Source organism: Camelus bactrianus, chromosome 5 (genome assembly GCF_048773025.1).
Source record: "Camelus bactrianus isolate YW-2024 breed Bactrian camel chromosome 5, ASM4877302v1, whole genome shotgun sequence".
Lineage (NCBI taxonomy): Eukaryota > Metazoa > Chordata > Mammalia > Artiodactyla > Camelidae > Camelus > Camelus bactrianus.
The window spans coordinates 50,830,939-50,850,264 of NC_133543.1; the positions used below are offsets into that span (position 1 = coordinate 50,830,939).

Consider the following 19,326-nt stretch of genomic DNA (forward strand, 5'->3'; position numbering starts at 1 on the left):
TCTTAATGGAGGATTTAGAATTAAGTTATTGACAATTTGTTTATACTTCAAATATCACTGTCAAAATGTAAATACTCTGAAAGCAGCTATCTCATATAGTAGCTTTTAGTTTAAAATAATTAGAATGATTGAATAAATTGAAGATTGTAATGTATTATTAATACTATTAATGTTATTTGTAAGTATAGAACAACTTGTGTTTTTTTTTTAATGGTACCTGTTAAAAGTACATGGACTTGGCTTCTTTTTATTCTTCAATAAGGCCTGTTAATTGTAGAAAACTATAGCTACAATTACTTTGTGTAATTTAATATTGAGATACAAACTTTCATTTTTAAAGTAGAAATTACCTGAGATAACCATTACTCAGAGATAAACACTAACTTTTTGTAAATATCCTGCCAGGCATATTTTGTGTGTGTGTGTGTATCTAAATATATATCTACTTTAAACATGAGGTACCCTGTATATCTACCTGTAATTTGATTTTAACTTAAAATATGAATATGCCGGTTATATTATTAATATGCCATCTGATATTAGCACAGCTGTGGTGGACAGTTCTGTGCACTTTTGACAGTAGCCCACGTCAGATACAAGCTGTGCCGTATCTCTGCTCTGCTTTCTCTGAAGCTGCAAAGGTTCCCTAGACACATGGGGTATGGGAGTTGGTGGATAAATGCCCCAGCTGCCCTGTACTATGTTGGGACAGTCATGAGACATGTGCTACATAATTCTGCAGAGGTCCTCAGTGGACTTGAGGTGCAGTTCCCTGCAGCAGTAGCCAGCTCACTCCTGAAAACCATATTGAATTTTCTCCTTCATCAGTCTCACTTCCTCCATTTTTCCAGTTCTGTTTCTTGGAATCACCTGTCAAACAGCCAGCACCCGTGTCCTCATCTCAGAGTCTGCTCCCACAGAATCTCAACTAGGAACATGCCAACCTCAGATTATTAAACAATTAGATTTATTTCAATTTTCCATTACTAGAAAAGGAATTGTAATGGAAATCCATGTACAAATGCCTTTACTGTGAGTCTTTACAGTAAGTGGTGCATTAAAGGATTTGCAGATTTTGAAGACCAAATTCCTTTTTAGAAAGTTTATTCCAGTTTGCAGTGTTGGTTTCCTTACACAGCTAACCCCTGGGTATGATGAGCCTCTTTAAATATTTGCCAGACTCAGGTAAAAATTTTTGTCTACTTTTAACCTATAATTTTTACTTATCTTCTGTCACATATTCTTTTGTTCAATGCGTTTCCTGTTTGTTTCTTTTCCCCATTTTTCTGATTAGGTATTTAAATATTTTAATCAATTTTTGTGGGTGCTGTACAAATTAAAAGTCTTAATCCTTTGTCATAAGTTATAAATTACTTCCTTAAATGATCTTTTGACTAATTTTGTGTTTCTTAATAGTGTCCACTTAAAGAAAAACACACAACGTAGGATTTGTGAGGTTGTTTTTTTCAGGGTCTTATTGAGGACTGCAGTCTGGGAGACAGCTCTGAGGAACTGCTCTGAAGAGATGGGGGAGGAGCCAGTTTATATATGATTTTGTTTTTTATCTAGGACATACATGCAGTCAAGCATACATCTTGGTGAAAGATTATTGCTAATACCAAAGAACAGATATCTTAAGTTAATGATTTTGGTGTTTTTCTGTTTGGGAAGATGCACAAATCTGGAGTCATTGACATTCTTCCTGAGATACGCATCTAACTGTCTAGGGGCCTGTTTATCCAAAGCACAGAGGGCCTCATTCTGCTTTTCACCCTAAATTCCTCTCAGGATTGAGCTTTCAGTGGGTGGCTGCAGTGGGTTGCAACTTAACCCTCATGAAACTGGGTGGTGATCTCCACTCTTTTGTTCTTCTTTGTTCACATTAGCCACTCGCATTAGTTTCATTGCCAAATTGTGTGCTGGCCTCCCTCTCTCTACACGTCTTTCTCCCCCGTATGGACATTCTCACCACTTTCCCTTCCTATGGATCTTTTCTCTTCATTTTCTTTTATCTTTTCTTTCCTTCATCTGATTCCTTTATTCCTAATTTCTGTTCTAAACGTGGAATTAGTCCATTCTGCTTTGCAGTGATTCTCACTGGCCTGGAGGAGAGTCCACATCTCAGTCAATGGGAGAGGTGCCTCTTTAAGCTTCTGGTTCTCCAGACTTGAGAATCACAGCCACAGTTACTGTGAGGGTGTGTGTGGAGTCCCTCAGCTGAGCAAAGGCAGAAAAAGTTGAGAACCACTGGCTGGAAGGTTTTAAAAGGCATGGAAATGCCACTGAGGTTTCTTTTTGGCTCTATGATGAAGCCCTCATAGAGACCCTGCGACCTCAGAGCCCATCTCCAGGGAACTCCTTCTATTTTTGTGTGCTTGGCAGATCTGCAAATTACTTTCTAAATTGATTGTTGAATGTGCTGAAGGCACATACTTGACTAGGTCAAGAGGACCAGCATCTTTTTAAGAGTCTGATCAATATAAAAAGCTGCTATCTTTATATAATGCCATCGGGTCAAGTCTAAATTACATTTGCACGAGAGCTTTCAAAGCTAATGCAGGGGCCTCTAGGGAGGGGTCACCACTCTGCTTTGTAGATTTATAGTCCCATGTCTACTGACCCAGGGAAGGAGGAAAGGGTACGCACCTCTTGTATTCTGGGGAGCATTCTAGACTACTCATCACTGATCAGCTGCATCTTCAGGCTGGGAGACTTCTGGCTTCATTCTTTTCATCCCAAAGATAATTTATTTATCAATTTTTAAACTCACAAAGCATGAAGTATTTTTTTGCATTCTGAGTTACTTGGCAATATGTATTAAACAAAAACTGTAGATTATCATTTTGAATGGATTTGATTTATATTAATTCATTGAAATACAGTTCAATGTTTCTAAAAAGAATTTGCAATGTTTATGTAATAACATTATTAATATAGACATTGTCATCAAAAAAGTACACATGAAAGGAAAAATAAGCAAAAATGTTAAGGGACCATCACAATCACTGTGACTGAGCTTTAAAATTAGAGCTCAGCTTCTTCCCCCAAAATTAAGGTAAAAAGATAATGGAGTAACATAATTCTCACTTTGTAAGAGGAAACATGCTAAGCATTCACAGAAGGGAAGTATTTTCCCCCCTTGGACTAAATTTAAAAGGAAAAGTATAATTGGAACCTATACTTTGGACTTACATGGTTACCTAGTGGTAACCTTTCCAATATAATCTCATCACAGACAAGGAAGCGTTTTTCTCATGATTCTTCCTCACAATAAATCTTCAGTATAAGCCAAAGGTGTATATATAAGATTTAAGTATAACTCAGTGAAAGTGTTTTCAGGGTGGTTTCAGTGAAAGATGCTTCAGAGTAGTTCAGGGGTCTAGCTTTCTGGCATTTTAAAACATAATCCAAGGCTCTACATACTTTTCATAAACTATTCAGAGGCCAATATGTATTTCTTGAATATTAGTTGTCTCATCTGGGCTTTATGAAAGCCATGTAGGTGTTTGGATAGAAATAGAAAAAGGTGAAATTTTGCCTCTAAGATACTGGCTTCAGGTAAAGAGCCACTTATCTTTCACAAGGCAACAAGATGTTTTTAATACTTTACGTGATTCACATTCTTTTGTTAAAATATTTATTAATTCAAAGAAACTATTCATTCAACTGTAGGTACCTACTGATTCTTGAAAACAAAATGTGTATGTGTGTGTATGTATGTTTATCTTCCTATTTAATCATTTAATACTTGCCTGATTAACTGAGCATCCTTTTTTCTGGTCTTTTGCTTCCAACTCAGTTATTCCTTTAGTTTAGTGACATGCTAGGCGTCCGTGATCTGAGTTAACTTTGATTTTTTTTTTAAGACTTCATTTTTTTTAGCAATTTTATATTCATAGCAAAATTGAGGGGAAGGTACAGAGATTGCCCTTGTACCCCTGACCCCACACATGCAAATTCTCTCCCATCATCAGATCCCCCACCAGAGTGGCACGTTTGTTACAGTCGATGAAACTGCATTGACACATCATCATCTCCCAAACCATAGTCTATACTAGGGTTCACTCTTAGTGTTGTACTTTCTGTGGGCTTGGACAAAGCCTCTTGATGTGTGATCGTTGACCCATCATCATGATAGGTGGCATGGAAACTGAAAGGTACTTTTTTTTTTTTAATGATTGTTTTTAAGAAATATACCACGTGGAACTTTAAAAAAAAATAAAGACCAAACCTGTCTTATTATGGATAGTAAAGTGAAATGATCAGACCTGGTCTATTTTTGTTAGTTCTTTTCACTAGGAAATCTATACAGAACAACAGATGAAAGAAGAAACCTGACAAAAGAGCACATTTACTGACACTTAAAAAAAGGCTTCTTTACTTAAACAAACTATTGAATTATTACCTAAGAATATTGAATTTCAGGGTTAAAAAGGATCTCCAAATCCTATTTAATCTACAAAAGGACTCACAGGTCCCAGATGGGGAACCATGCCTCTCACCATCAAAGAGATCCATGGTTATAGGTCACTAACAAGATCCCTTAGACTTACTTCCTACTTTTTTCCTTGGTCAACAGAAATTATATCATTTTTTTTTTTGTTTTAGCCTCTGCTATAGACTGAATTGTCCCCCCCTCCCCATTCACAGGTTTAAGCCCTAAACCCTCAATGTGACTGTACTGAGAGATAGGGCCATTAGGAGGTAATCCTTAATGTATTCCTTCTCATTTGAATTCCACGAGAGAATGGTGAACTGTCAGCTTGAGTGTGGATGGGTGGGTTCGGGGATGGGGAGTAAATGTGTGAATATGACACACCTCTCTCTCCCGGACCTTCAGCTAATTGTGGAGCTAGTAAAAAAACTTTATCAGAGAGAAGGGTAATAACTAACATTTGTACTCTATTTTAGAACAGATTTTGGTGTGTTGTGCCCACATTGAAAAATAATGCATATATGTGTGTGTTTAAAAATAAATTTATCTATATGGGTATTTGTATCTTTATTATAGAAAAAAGACCCCAAATGGGCTGTACATTAAAAGGTTGAAAGTGATGAGAATTTCACTTATTTTTTTTTTTTATTATTTTCAATATTTTCTACATCTTCCTCAGGGGGGCATGTGTTGTGTATATAACCATTAGACTGTAACCCGTTAAACTTTCGAAGCCTCCGCAGCATTTTTATACGTGCTTGATCATTGGATCCTCACAGTCACCCTGTGGGGTGGGTCAGTCCTGAACATCAATATTGTGGATGAGAGAAGCGGAGGAGAAAGACAGACATGCAACTCAGGCACCCAGGAGGTGAAGTGCATGGAGATGCCATGATACTTAGCACCATGCATGGGTAGCAGACAGCCACGCCGGGGGAAAAGGAAGGAGAATCAGCAGTGCTTGAATGACAGGGGCAGTAAAGATCCCTGAACATCATGAGATGTAGGGCACAGCATGGCTTTTTACTTCTGTCCTACTCCCTATCCTGAGGCCTGGTTCAGTTCTTATCAGACTCAAAGGCAGGGGGCACAGTGGCTACGCTGGGTTTGAGACTAGACAGTCTGAGTCTGGTTTCCACCTCTGGCAGTGCTGAGCTCTGACTTAATAACAGACCCAGGGTCTCAATTTACCTATCTGTGAGATGAGGCAAAAACTAGTTATTGTAAGGACTAAATGAGTTCACACGTTCTAAGATCCTTTAAAAGTACATGGGACAGTCTAATGAGAAACAGCTTTTTAATTGGTTAAATAAGTAACAGATCAGGGAGAAAAACCCTGGAAAAAAAGTGTATGGACATAGGGAGGACTCAACAAGTATTAGCGAATATCCTCCTCATCCTCATGCTCATTGGCACAGGGCTGATGAGGATGATGGAGGAGTGGAAGTTTATCTGTGTGGCTTTCAGAGAGACAACTACATTGTCCTACTGCACATGGCAGCAGCGTTTGGTCTTATAGGGCCTGGTACAAGATAAGGAGGTTGGGTTGGTACAAATATATCTGACATTAATCTTTCAATGACAGTATTATCACTTTGAGATATATACACAAGGCTTGGATTAAGGATAGATTATGTTTCCTAACAGTAAGATGCATACAGATGTCTATCAAATGTATACAGATGTACACCACCAAGTAGATCAGGGATGCAAAAGAATTATAAAGTTAGTACAAAAATATGAGAACGTTTGTGCTGATATTATGGGATAGTTCAGCTGTCTGTTCAAATCCATACCAACCCTTCCCTGCTTATTACAAATGTTTGGAATCTGCATATATACTTAGATGTTCTCTCTGATTTTACAATGTGGAAAGGCAAGTGATTGCTGTTAAAAGAAGAATGATTGTTTTGTCTTCCAAAGACCTTGAACATGAGTCAAGGGGTGGAGTGTACTGTGAGGGTTCATTCCCTCAGGCCTGGAATTAGTCAGAGCTGTCCTACTGAGATATATCTGTCTGCTACTGACCCCTGGTCAAGGCGTGAAGCAATTGATTAATAATGTTGTGAACATTGCATTGGAGGAGGTTAATTTGTACCAACTGCCAGCATTGTTTATTGATAACAGTGAGATTGATAAGTTGCATCTGGTCTTGGTGAGACACCTGCAAGGCTCTGCTGTTGAGGTTGGCTACATAGCAGGGATATGTCTACATGAGAAGCAAAATACACAACACCAGATAGGACTCCATCCCAGAAGCAGCCTGAAATACTGCTGGCTGAGTTGAGAAGATTACACAGAGAGAATGGATGATGGAATCCTAATTGCTTTGCTACCCAATTCCTAATTGTATTAAGTCCTTCAGTTCTCACACAGGTAGATTCTTGAAATTGCCAATACTGGGGGGCAAGAACCCATCCTAAATGTCTCTTATCCTCCTTCTTTTCCAAAACATGTAAAATGTGTTTCTTTGTCATATTTTTCAGACCCCCTGGCTGTGGAATACGAGGCACTGCTGGTACAACTACCCTTATCAGGTAAGGACACGTTACTGCCTGGGTTTTACCAGGTCAAGTATCTTTCTTAAGTCAGTTTCATGGTTTCAGGCAGGTCCCAGCAGGTTGGGCAGTCATCTTGCGTTTTGGCCCCCGCCCAGCTGCTGGATGGTGGACAGAGCCTAGTGAGGGGAGTGGCTTGTGTTAGTGAAGTTCAGAATCAAAGCTCACTCGCTTAAGCAGATAGATGGAGTCAGTGTGGAAGATTCATTTGCTGGAGAGTCAGTTACAGTCATTTCAACAGGTGGGTGATTCCTGTTTCTAACAGCCGATCTGCTTCTAATTACTGAGGAAAGCCTGAAGCCCTGATGATAGCTCCTGCCTGTCTGGACAGCTAGTGGGCAAAGCATGAGAGAGGTGCTGGAGTAGGCATGCTGAATTTGGTTCGCTTTGTGGCTTTGGAATAGCCTCTCAGTATGTAAATCAAGCACAGTTTCCCTGAGCACAGAAAAATGGGCTTATACTATTACACATAGACAAAAATAGCATTGCTGAAAATGAGATTAAAATCATATCCCAGAAAGAGAGCATTTTTCAGATCCTTGCCCACTGACATACCTTCGCCTCTGTCATGAAGTCAGTAATATGAGCCTGGGTGTGAACCCTAGTTCAGTTACTGTTTCAATACCGAAGTGGGGAATTCTCTAGAAATTTCTTGCTGAAAAATTTCTAGAATTTCTAGTTCAATTGGGATACATTATTTAAGAGAAATAAATGCAACCTGATGTCTTGTTGATAAAGAGACAGACATGATAAGCAGCTTGGATTTTGACTTTGAGATTCTTTGGGTTGTCTTTTTAGAGGCACACGGTTAATGGGGAGCAGGCGTGCTGTGTAACTTGTCTGTTGCACACAATGTTGTAACAGCGGATGGGGACCCGCGTTGGATACTCCTCCAGCAAGTTTAAGGCTAGGGACATGTTGAAATGGGATTCCAATTTGCATTTTCATCTCTTTCATGTAGTTTATCCCAATCAGAAAAGAATGTAAATCAGCAATATGAGAGGGTGAGAGAGAGCTGAACATTCCAGGGCTATCTGATAGACTAAGGCCACTTGGAAGCCAGTCACTTACTGTGCACAATTGTAATTCTCAGGCCCAACTGCTGTTTTACTGTCTGCAGTACTTGGAATATTGTCATTTACAGCTTGCTTTGTATCATGTAATGGTATACAGTTGGGAAAAAATCCATCTATATCTGGAATTCTATTTGTAAAAGTTCATCAAAGGCTTCTAGAAACCTTTAACTTGTCAGTGTGGCAGCTGCTCTAATGCACTACATTTACAAGGCGAATTCTGTTACATGAACAATATAGAGACAAATGCCACATGAAACGTAATCCCCTCTCTTCTTCATAATTGTAATGTGATCTGAAATAATGTTCGCCTTTATGGCTGGAGCAGAGAAATGGCTTATTTCTGAGAACTAGGGCAGGGCCCCAAATGTGCCTGTAGACTGTCTTGCAGATAGAACTACAGATTCAACATGAAAGTTGGAGGGTCTTGTAGATACAGTTATATTTAAAAACAGGGACCATCACTAGTATAGAAGGAAAGAATCCCTATGTTGGGATTCAGATCAAGGTTGTCTTCTAATAAGATACCATCACTTATCAGTGAATAATTCAGCATATCGCTCCCAAAATCTAGGACCAGTTCATGATCTCTGTGGGAACAGTGATCATCTTTGGTAAACTCCATATTCTAATTTTTAAAAATTAACTGCTTTATTTGTGTGGGGGTGGGGGATGGGGAGAAGGAAACTAAACAGCATATAATTATTATGCAGGTAATTATAGCAGCCTGTGGGTAACTGCGTCTACATAAATATACAGGTTGCTGTTCAGAGTCAGTCTCAAGCCTTCAAGAGCATGTTTAAAGATGGGCATATTTATTACACATGTTTAGTATGTCTTTAGCATACATCTTAAATGAACAGATTTTTTAGATGAAAGGGTAGCGGTCTACTTCGATTTTAGTAAAGGCACATTGCTCCTTGTGTAGGAATGTATTATTTATTACATGTATCATGATTTTTATACACGTGTATATTTTAAGTTAGAAATAATGTAAAGTTGCCTTCTATTGGACTTTGGCTTGTCGTAAGGAGCACAAGTTGGGAATAAGAAGCCTCGTGTGGCAATCCCAGGGCCTCTCTAGCTGTAGACCTGGGATCAGCCTCTCAGCCTGAATTAATTGACAGCAGTTTTCTGTCACTTATACAATCTAGAAAATGATAGTACTAATTTTACAGGATTTTATGAGAGTCAATGAGGTTCACATGTGGGTGAGTTTTGTCAACTACAGAGCACTCCACGATTATAGTAGTTGTTACAATACGACAATTTTACGATTCCTGTGGTTTCTAGATGTGCTCTCACTTGTCGCCATCACCCACTGTAGGATTTTCCCAGGTGGTGATGCAGGTAGGAAGTGAATCACATTAAAATCGAAATTTAACTTTGGCTCCAAGGGTCCTGAAGCCAGTGCCCTATTTTCTGGACACGTCTGACCTGAACATCCATCCCTCATTGCTAAAGCCTTCAAATTTTAAAAGGACGATTCAGAGGAAAGTATATTCTCTCCAGGGTGATGCTAAACTTAATAAACACATTGATGCTCATTGTCACTCAGAGCTTTTGTTCGCTGGTAGAAGAGGGTCCTGTCCTTGTTTATTTTATTGACAAAGATTAACGAGGGGGACAACTGTTTACCTTGATGTCCATGCTTAGAGTTGGTAGTTAAGCGAGTGCCAGTTTCTTGTGAGTCATTTGTTGTGCTGCTGTTGGTTTACAGAGCATTTCGGTTTGAACTGCAGTTGCCTTATATTCTATCACCTTGTGTGTGGTGGTGTTGGTGTGTTTGTGTCACGAGTTTCAAAGGTCTTTCATTCATTCTGGTGAAACAAGTTATTTCGTTACAGCTCAAAAAACAACTCATCAAAAATTATTTTTTAAAGCTCTGTTTTGTTCTTACGGATTTATGTGCAAAATAAATATTTCTGACTTTAGTTGCCTCTCTGAGCTTCTCCCCACTCCTGGACCTCTGAGGCAGGTAGACCAGGTGTTACCTCCATTTTACAAGAAGTAAACTAAGGCCCAAGTTTTATCCCCACTAAGCTGTGGAGCTGGGACATGATCTCAGATTTCCTGGCGAAGTGCCTAGCCTGGTGTCTCTTGGCAGCTTCCTTGTTCCTCTGCTGTTTTAATAAATTTTTATTTTTATTTTTTGATATTTCTAATATACTGAATGTTTCTTAATAAGAAGGAAGCTCTGATTAATGCAGAACTTGAAACTATGCCTCAGGGACCCATGTAGGTCTCCAGTTTCTGTTACCTACCTCCCTTGTCCCTGTTCTGTGCAATCTCACAGGAGTTGTCCAGAGTGATTCTTTGTGTGTATGTGTTAGAATTTTGTTTCCAGTTACCTGAAGGAATCTTGTAGGTACTCATGCCAAAGAACCATAAATGCTGTTGCTAAAATGAATAGTGAATTGGGTACCACTATCACATGTTCATACTGATTGACACTTTTTTGATTGGAGACGCAACAAAACTAATGTCACCAAGCTGTGGATTAGAGGCATCCTTCAAAGCTCCTTTATCCACAGAGAATGGGGCCGGAATCTGGAGGTGTAAGACCATGTCAGTTTTCAGTACTGGGCTTAACATGTTTGGCACACAGATTTGGTTTCCTATTAATGATTTAATCTTTCCTTTTTTTCTCTTTGATCCTCAGCCACTCACACCTGACCTTCACTACTATTATATCCTGGAGCTGTCATTTTATTGGTCTTTAATGTTTTCCCAGTTCACTGATATCAAAAGAAAGGTAAGAGCGGGTGTGTTTTAAAGTGCTTGCAGACACACGTCTTTAGTGGCCCTTGGCGGGTGGGTGTGGTCTCCGGGGTGCTCACTTCTGTTCTGCCATCAGTACTACATTGGTACTACTTTCTGTATTATTTACTGAAGGTCAATTGGTTTGTGCTGTTTTATATTTGATTCCCATTGTCTCTTCACTCTTCCCTCCAAACCTAGTGTTCTTTCCTCCATGAAAAAGTACAGCAGTGAATCTTAACAGCATTAATTTCCTCTCAGTCTGATTCACAGTTCCCTCTGTTCTCCCGATTCAATAAAGAAGAAAAATTGTGTCTGTAGCTCCTGGGAGAGAGTAAAATCTCAGTGTTCCAGTCCTACAGAGTGAAAGTTTCCCCAATTAAAGAGTTGCCTAATGTCAGAATATGTCAGGAAAATACAACATTCCTAAATGAACTGTGACCTGGTTTTCATCTCTCCCCTCCACTGGAAGAGCTTTTGTTGAGGGCGCTCTTGACCTCTCAAGTGTTGAACCCACTCATTCCAGTTCTCATCCTACCAGCTTCTGGGCAGGATTGGCACTTTGGGCTCTTGCTGTGTATTTTGTTTCCCATGAAGCTGTTTCTCCACATTCCCATATTTGGGTCATGCCTTCAAAGTCACCTTCCCAGGCCTCCATCCCAGTGCCCCACGCCCAGCATGTCTGTGTGCTCCGGGGTCTGGTCCTGGATTCCAGGACGTCATCTCCCTGGATGATTAAATTTATACCCTCCGGCACTGTTAACCGTAATTTGTATATCAATAACTCCTGTTTCTCTCCTGCCCCAAATCCTCTCTGGGTCCATACCTCCACACGTCTAGTCATAAATAATAGTATTATGTTCTTTTTTGTTATTTTATCATTTAAGCCTCACAACAACTCCAAGGTCCAGTCTGGTCATTTATTACTTATCCTCCTTTTGTGAACGAGGAGACTGAACCTTACATTCAGAGTGTTCCCAACCAAAGACATCACCTCCTCCTGGTCTAGTTCTTCCTCCAACAATCTTTGTAACCAGCAGTCCCATAAGCTAGAAGTTTCCTTTCTGCTCCTCTTTGCTACCCCTTGTACCTACTCCCTTAACATCGCAGACACATTTCATTTAAGTCCTCTCTACTTTCGCTTGATCTATTACAGTGGCTCTTACAAGGCCCTCCTACCTAAGTAGTCATTCTTGTCTACCTGCCATCTTAGAGTTATGTTTTTCAAACTTTCAAGACAAAGCCAAACTACTTGGAGTGATAAAATCAGGGTTGTCAACATGATTCAAACCCACCTCTCCAGTCTTACTCCCCACCTTTCTCTCCCCCTTCTGACACACCCGTATGTCATAGTTACACGTATCTTCTCACCATTGCTCAAACACATTTTTCCTCATGCCTCTTTGTTTTTTTTTTTAAAGACTTTGTCTGTGCCTAGAATGTACCCTATTCCCCCCTCCTCCTAGACCAGACCAAGGCCAAAGTCATCTCTTCTTTGAAGCCTTATTTAATTTCCCCATGAATTTTGACCACTTCTTCCTCTGTGTTTAGTTCACAAGTGCCCAGTACTTACCATATTTTAACGGTGGCGACCTGCCTCTCTCCCTTCACCAGACCTGGAGGGCAGAGAGCAAGATACGTTCATCTTGATACCTCTCGTGACTGTCAGTGCATGGGCTTATGGTGGGGATCAGTCAGTTTAGGGTGAATGAATCGAGGGACTCATCAGAATGTCTTCTGACTCACTAATGGGTGTCTTCCAAACAATGCTGTGCATTATGATGGAGCTCTTACTATAATATAGTATTTCTTGGTTAGATCAGTAATCTGCTAAATTGTAAAATATCCAAGTGGCAGCTGAAAAGTATTGAGGAGTCTGTGGTCCTAGCAACCGCCTCGCCTCCCCCCTGGTACGCTCCTGCCACTCTCCTGCGGCAGTGGCTTACTTGGCTGGCAGAAGGCTGTCTTCTCTGGCCCGTGTGGCTGCAAGACCTTAATTGGTATATGTCATCTGATTCTCAAAAGAAGTGGATGGTCCCTTTATGGGCTAGGCTTAGGAATGGCAGATAACTCGTTGACACCTGTAACTTGTAGTTCCCTTACTCATTGCACCAAACAGTCTGGGTCGGTTTCTGGAAACGCTGAAAGACCCTTTAGTGACACTATACCAGTTAGATCTCTGTCTATATGCGAAGAGCCTTCTTCACTCCTGTAGTCAGGACTTGCACACGGATTATCTCCTATGTGCCAGGCACTGTGCAAGGCTCATTGTGCATTTTACTTATTTATTTTTTTAGATCTTTCATTGTGGTAAAAATACAAAACATAAACTTTACCATCTTAACCAATTTTAAGTGTACAGTTCAGTCACATTTACCCTGTTGTGTAACCAGTTTCTAGAACTCCTTTTATCTTGCAAAACTGAAACTCTGTACCCATTAATCAACAGCTCTCCATTCCCTCCTCCCCCAGCCCCCACCCCGGGCAACCACCATTCCGCTTTTTTGTCTGTAGGCATTTGAGGAGTCTGCGTACCTCATGTAAGTGGAATCACACTGTATTTGTCCTTTTGTGACTGGCATATTTCACTTAGCATAATGTCCTCAGGCTCATCCATGTTGCAGTGTGTGTCAGAATTTCCTCCCTTCTTAAAGCTGAATAATGTGCATTTTATTTTCTTTTGAGGAGTGTTTTTTCCAGGTAGTCACAGAAAACACTTACATAAGACAGAGGGAGCTTTGACTATTCTTCCAATTCTGTCATTGGGAGAATTGGCGTACAGTGAATTTGTGTAAAATTTTCAAGGTTATGCAGCATGGGGATGAAATAGAGCCCAAGTTTACCAAGCAAAGTCCCGTGATTCCCTCGTAGATGAGACATTAGACATGACATTGTCTTGCCTGACCAAGCTTCTGACGTTAGTGGTAGTAAGCTTTACGCAGCTTTTTACCATTTTACTGGTTGCTCTTTTGCTTAGTAAGAATTAGGGATGCCATCTAGAGTCAAAGAGATTTATAAATGCAAAACTGACTGTACTTGGGCCCCAGGAGCCTAGTCCTTGGGAGATGTCGCTGCACCAAAAGTCACCAAGCCCCTCCCTTTGCTTGAGCTTCCTCTGCGTGCATTTACCATGTCTTTTCACTGAGCCAGGAGGACGCAGAGCACCTTCCTTTATTGTTTTAAGCCAAATGACCATTTTCTTAATAGTTACCATGAGTGGATTATTTTCAAGGGTCGAAGTATACCATTTTGTATGGTTTTAACATATCTTGCATCAGTGTGGAAAAAAAGCCTACAGAAAGGGTAATTTTACTGTGGGGTTCATGGGCTTGACCTCAGGCCTGTACATGTTGTCAGTGTTTATAATTATCCATATTTTTTCCTTGTCAACACCAATAGCTTGTTTTAGACATCAGGCACCTCTCCCTTCATCCCTTGGTCAGAATACCTTTGCACGTTCCGGGCACGGCTGGCTTATTCTTATTTCTCGCACAAAATGGGAGTTTGGCTACTACCATACATACTTGTTGCTCTGCACAGAATTTAATAAGAAAGGCCTTCTCCTCTGGTGCCACCTCTCATTAGTGAGTTGTCACCTTTGCTTTTCTCCTTTGCATTTTGCTGTCACTGCGGGTCCCTGGTGGTTCCCTCCTCACTACTCCCCCATGCAGAGGACCTGCCCTTCCCGCCATCGGCGGGGATTTATGGTATATTCTACTGTTAAATACATCCCCGTCTTCTATACTGCAACTATTAACTAAACTCTCACCCTCTAAAAACAGCCTGCCTCCTAATTACAAAATAGAGGTGTTTGAAGACACCCACTGACAACATAGCATGGAAATCGACTTCTGGAGGCTGGCCGCCCGTAGGGTTGTTAAGTAGAAAGGTCATCAGAAGTTTTCTTTAGTTGCTCTATTAAATGACAATGAGCTTGAACAACCATTTTCAAAGAGCGAACAGAATTTGAAAACATTTGATCCAAATGCATGCCTCAAACTGTTAGAATGAATACCTTAAAATACGAGGTTTCAGAATCTTTTTTTTGTGACTTAATTGGTTCACTCACAAGTCTTTCTAAAAATGGCTTTTATATTCACAAACTCTTTCCCTCTGGAAATGTGCCTCTTTTTTTTTTTTTTTTTTTTCAAATTGTTCTGTTTCCAAATAGAATCTGGAGTTTAAAGATGACTGGAGAACTTTCATCCCTGTGGTGACAGAACACATAGTCTCTCTTGATCATTCCCAGGGTTGGTACTTATTTGGGCGGTGATGAGGTACGTACTGTTAATCCTCCCAGACAAGAGGGACTAGCCAAGATGTAGTCACTGGGTGTAATGGATTTGTAGTTCAAGTGTTCTGTTATGTGCTACCAACTTCTGTGTCTTTTTGAGGATTATTCCTTCCTTCCTTTTTTCTTCTTTCTTCCCTCCACTCCTCTCTTTCTCTCCCTTCCTCTCTTCCTTTCTTCCTTTGTAAAAAGAAATTGTTAAGTTATCTTTTTAAAAAGACAACAGGTAAATTCCTGGTGTTCAGTATTGTTTGAAACACCTTTTGCTTCCCAAGGCTTAATTTTTGTTGAGATTCTGTATTTCAGCACCTGTTCACAATTGTATTTCTCTTGTGCATCTAAATTTTATATGGGAAACTAATAAATATGATGGTGCTGGAACTCAGGACAGCTTGCTTGTGTCTAAGCCCTGTGTCCCTTTTAGCTAAGCTGCTGTTTGGGGTTATTGGCCAATGAACCCTGCTTGTGTCCTGAGACCTTTGCAGGGACTCATCCATGGCCGAGTTCCAGGGCCCAGTTGGTGAAATCAGCTTGTTACTCTTTTTGGTCTTTAACCTGAGAGAAAACTACACCTTGTAAAAAGGTCCATAACAGAGAGAGAGAGGTGATGATCAAGATTAGCAAGAAACTTATTGACAGGTAGGCTTGTGTTTGCTCTCTGGTAACTTGTGTGGAAAATAACCAGAGTTCATGGCTGTGAGTCCTCCCATGCTCCAGATCTTTCCTGCTTCTGTTAGCTTTAGGGTAAAAAAAAATGCATTAATCTTTTAATAAGGAAGCAGTATGGCATAGAATTAAATAAAACAATGTCCGTGAAACCATCTAGTACAATGCTTGACAGCAGTTAGTATAGTATCTAGCACATAATGACCAAAATTTGGTTGACTCAAAACATAGTTCTAAGACCAAAACCAAATAAAACCTCCAAAACTTGTGGTCACACATTTTTGTATTCTGGGTCAATTGAAATGATCAAAAAAAATTAGGAAAAGAAACTAACTTAAGATTGCCAACATTTTACTTTTCCTGGTGAGGAAGTTTTCAGAGCACCTACCATCTATTACCATCAATTCATAAAAGAAAGGACATTTTAAAGGAGAAAGGATACCTTCTATGAACACCAAAATTTATCTTTATGAAAAAGTTTTTATTTTTCTCATTTTGTTCGAGACTGGAGAAAGGACACCTGGTAGTAAAGGACAATCTTTTAAATTAATTATTTTGAAAATGTTTTTATTTTTCTCATTTTGTTCCAGACTGGAGAAAATTATGAATAACATGGCTCAGAGGTTAAAGGCATGGGCTCTGGAGCCCATCTACCCACCCAGTGCCACCCCTAGTTTGGCAGGACCTTGAGCAAGTTACTTTACTGCTCTGTGCCTAGGTTTCCTGGTCCAAAGAATAGAGTTCATATAACTGACCTCATGGGAGTGTTGTGTAGGCTGTTGGAATGGTGCTTGGCACACAGAGAGGCTCCATATATGTTAGCTGTTACTCTCATCCTTCGTGTGATTCCCCAGACTTTGCCAGCTCTCTACCCTCAGGCACCTGAGGACTGTACCTCACAGTCATGCTTCCCTTGTGGTTGGATGGGGCCATGTGACTGGTGAGCTGTGAGCAGGACTGACTTGAGTCACTTTTGGACCAGAGTATCTAATGGCTGGTTAAGACCCTCCAGGGTCTCTTTTCCCCTCTAGAGATGGAGGCTGCTCCTTCAGTCTGAGTCCCCAGTGATGGTGATGAACACAGTGCCCCCCCCCCCCCCCGCCAGTTGGAACCATGCTGTGAGTAAGAAGTAGGCCTTTGTTGTAAACCACTGAGATTTTACAGGATTTCTTATTGCCATATCATCTAGCTTATCCTGACTGGTGCAACTATTATTAATCATCTGGCTAATTATCATTTCCTAGAATCATGTTTGGAAATAATTGGTCTAGATAACAGTTTCCAAAGTGTGGTCTGCAGACACCTGGAGATCCCTGAGACCCTTTCAGGAGATCTGCAACATCAAAACTGTCTCCATAATGATACTGAGGTGTCATTTGCCTTTCGCACTGCATTGAAATGTGCACTGATTGTGCAAAAGTAACGGTGTGCAAAATCGCCAGCAGTGGCACCAGACTGTCTGAGTAATCTTTGTATTCGTCACTGGCATGTGTTTGCAGGAAGGAAAAAATGTCAGTTTTACTTGAGAATGCTCCTGATGAAGCAGTAAAAAATGTTAATTTTATTAAATTGCTGTTCTTGAGTGTACATTTTAAAAACTTTTTTGTGATGAAATGGGAAGGAGGCATAAAGAGCTTCTGCCGCATAACCTATACACCGTGTCTCAAGGAAAATCGCGTGCAGGTCATGCTTTGCATTGGGAGCTGAACTAGCTGCCTTTCCCCCTCAAAGAATCTCCTTTTTAGTTGAAAGAATGACAGACAAACTATGGTTATTCCAGCTTGTGTATTTGGTAGACAGATTCTTGAAAATGTACAGAGTGAGCTTGTCAAGGTGTTTCAAGTAAAACCATTGACATTATGTGTTATCAGTAATAATAATAAAATTCAAGCTTTGAAGAAAAAAATAGATTTTTAGAACACAAGTCCACCAGTGAGAGCTTGATAGCAGCTCAGTACTTAGACTTTTCTCATGAGATTGTTAGTGGTGGTAATAAAGGTAATTTTTTAAATGTTAGATATCATTAACTCACTGAGCCAATATTTTCCAAGTGACTGATGCATGATACTCCAAAACCGTGCCTGAATGAATGATCCTTTCAGAGGTCAAGAGAGACCAAAGGATTTTATGTAACAGAATATGGAAAGTTTACTGATATAATTTTAAAGCCCACCTTGCAACTAACTTTTGAAAATATCTCACTTGCCAAGTTTTGGTACAGTATCAAAGATTCCATAACTGTCTGAAAAGGCTATTAAGATGCTTCTTCCTTTTCCAACTGTGTGACACTAGTTTTTCTATACATACTTTAACCAAAATAGCAGGGCAGCAGATTAAATATAGATGCAGTAATGAGAATCCAACTCTCACGTCTTGAGCCAGACATCAAAAGAGATTTGCAACCTTGTAAAACGATGCCACTCTTCTATTTTCAAAAAAATTTTGAAAAATGTTATTTTTTGGTAAATATATTATGTTAATTAACACAGAATGAATTTATTTCAAATAAGTTAATAAATATTTTACATTTTTTTCAAATTTCTCAGTTTTAATGTACAATGTGGTAAGGACTGATAGATGTAACCCATATAAGCAAACACTTTGGTGTCCTCAATAATTTTTAAGAATTTAAAAGGGTCCTGAGACCAGAACATATGAGAACTGCTTGCCTAGATTATTTTTAAGTCTTTCTTAAGGAGTGCCTCAGATTGTATCAGCATCTCCTTTCTTTGCTTGAAAAGCTGAAATCACACCAGATTACACCGGGTCACCCTGAGAGGGATGGAGGAGCGTGTGGAATTCTCTCTGTGTAACCTGCTGCTGCTCATAGATACAGGCAGGCAGGGCACTTAACCTCTCTTTCACGGAGGTGCCAAGTTGTTCTTTTGTGTGTCTACTTTGTGATTGGAGTAGCAGTATCCTGCCCCCTAAGCTCATGTTTCTTCCAAGGTAGCTATTCCTGACTCTGAGACCTCTGTCCTGTTACTTTCTCACTACAGTGTCTTGGGAATTTAAGAAGGGAAGAAGAGGCAGCTCATTTGAGTAAGCTGCCACCTGTGCACAAAGCAGATCAGTCCAGTGCTATGTGCAGGCTGGTGGGAGAACAGTAGAACAGTATTGTCTGGAAAAGAAAAGAAACGTTTTATGGAATCTTACTCAAAGGCTGCCTAAGCTAGTAGCTTATTCCAGTAATCAAACTCCCCTTGCTGGGGAGAGGCTCATGGGCATCTTTAGATCTCACAGCTGGATGACCAGTCAGTCACTGGGCAGCCCTGGGCAGTGCAGTCGCACATACTGCTGTCCAGGGTACCAGAGGATAACCACAGGAACCTCTTCTTCATCGTGGTGCAAAGGGCTGCAGCATCACTGCATTACAGAGAGACCTACGCCCAGGACCCAACACAGAACTGCTGGTCTAGGGCTCTGGGTCCTGAAGTCTAGGGCCTCAGGAATTCCACCCTTTCAGGAGGTGCCACTGACACTTGGAAGGTTTCACTTGCATTTGGGAGATTCAGTCATTCTGCTTCCTCTGAGGAATTTCCC

The 19,326-nt window shown here is 40.3% G+C and overlaps 1 protein-coding gene across 2 annotated transcripts in view; it reads left to right on the forward strand.

Annotated features, from left to right (window-relative positions):
* Positions 1–19,326, forward strand: part of CERS6 (ceramide synthase 6) — a 277,950-nt gene that overhangs the window by 205,918 nt on the left and 52,706 nt on the right. For both annotated transcript variants that reach the window (XM_010971414.3, XM_010971415.3), the window contains exons 5-6: positions 6,922–6,972; positions 10,729–10,821. In XM_010971414.3, coding sequence (XP_010969716.1) covers positions 6,922–6,972; positions 10,729–10,821 — 144 coding nt within the window. The remainder of the gene's footprint in view (positions 1–6,921; positions 6,973–10,728; positions 10,822–19,326) is intronic.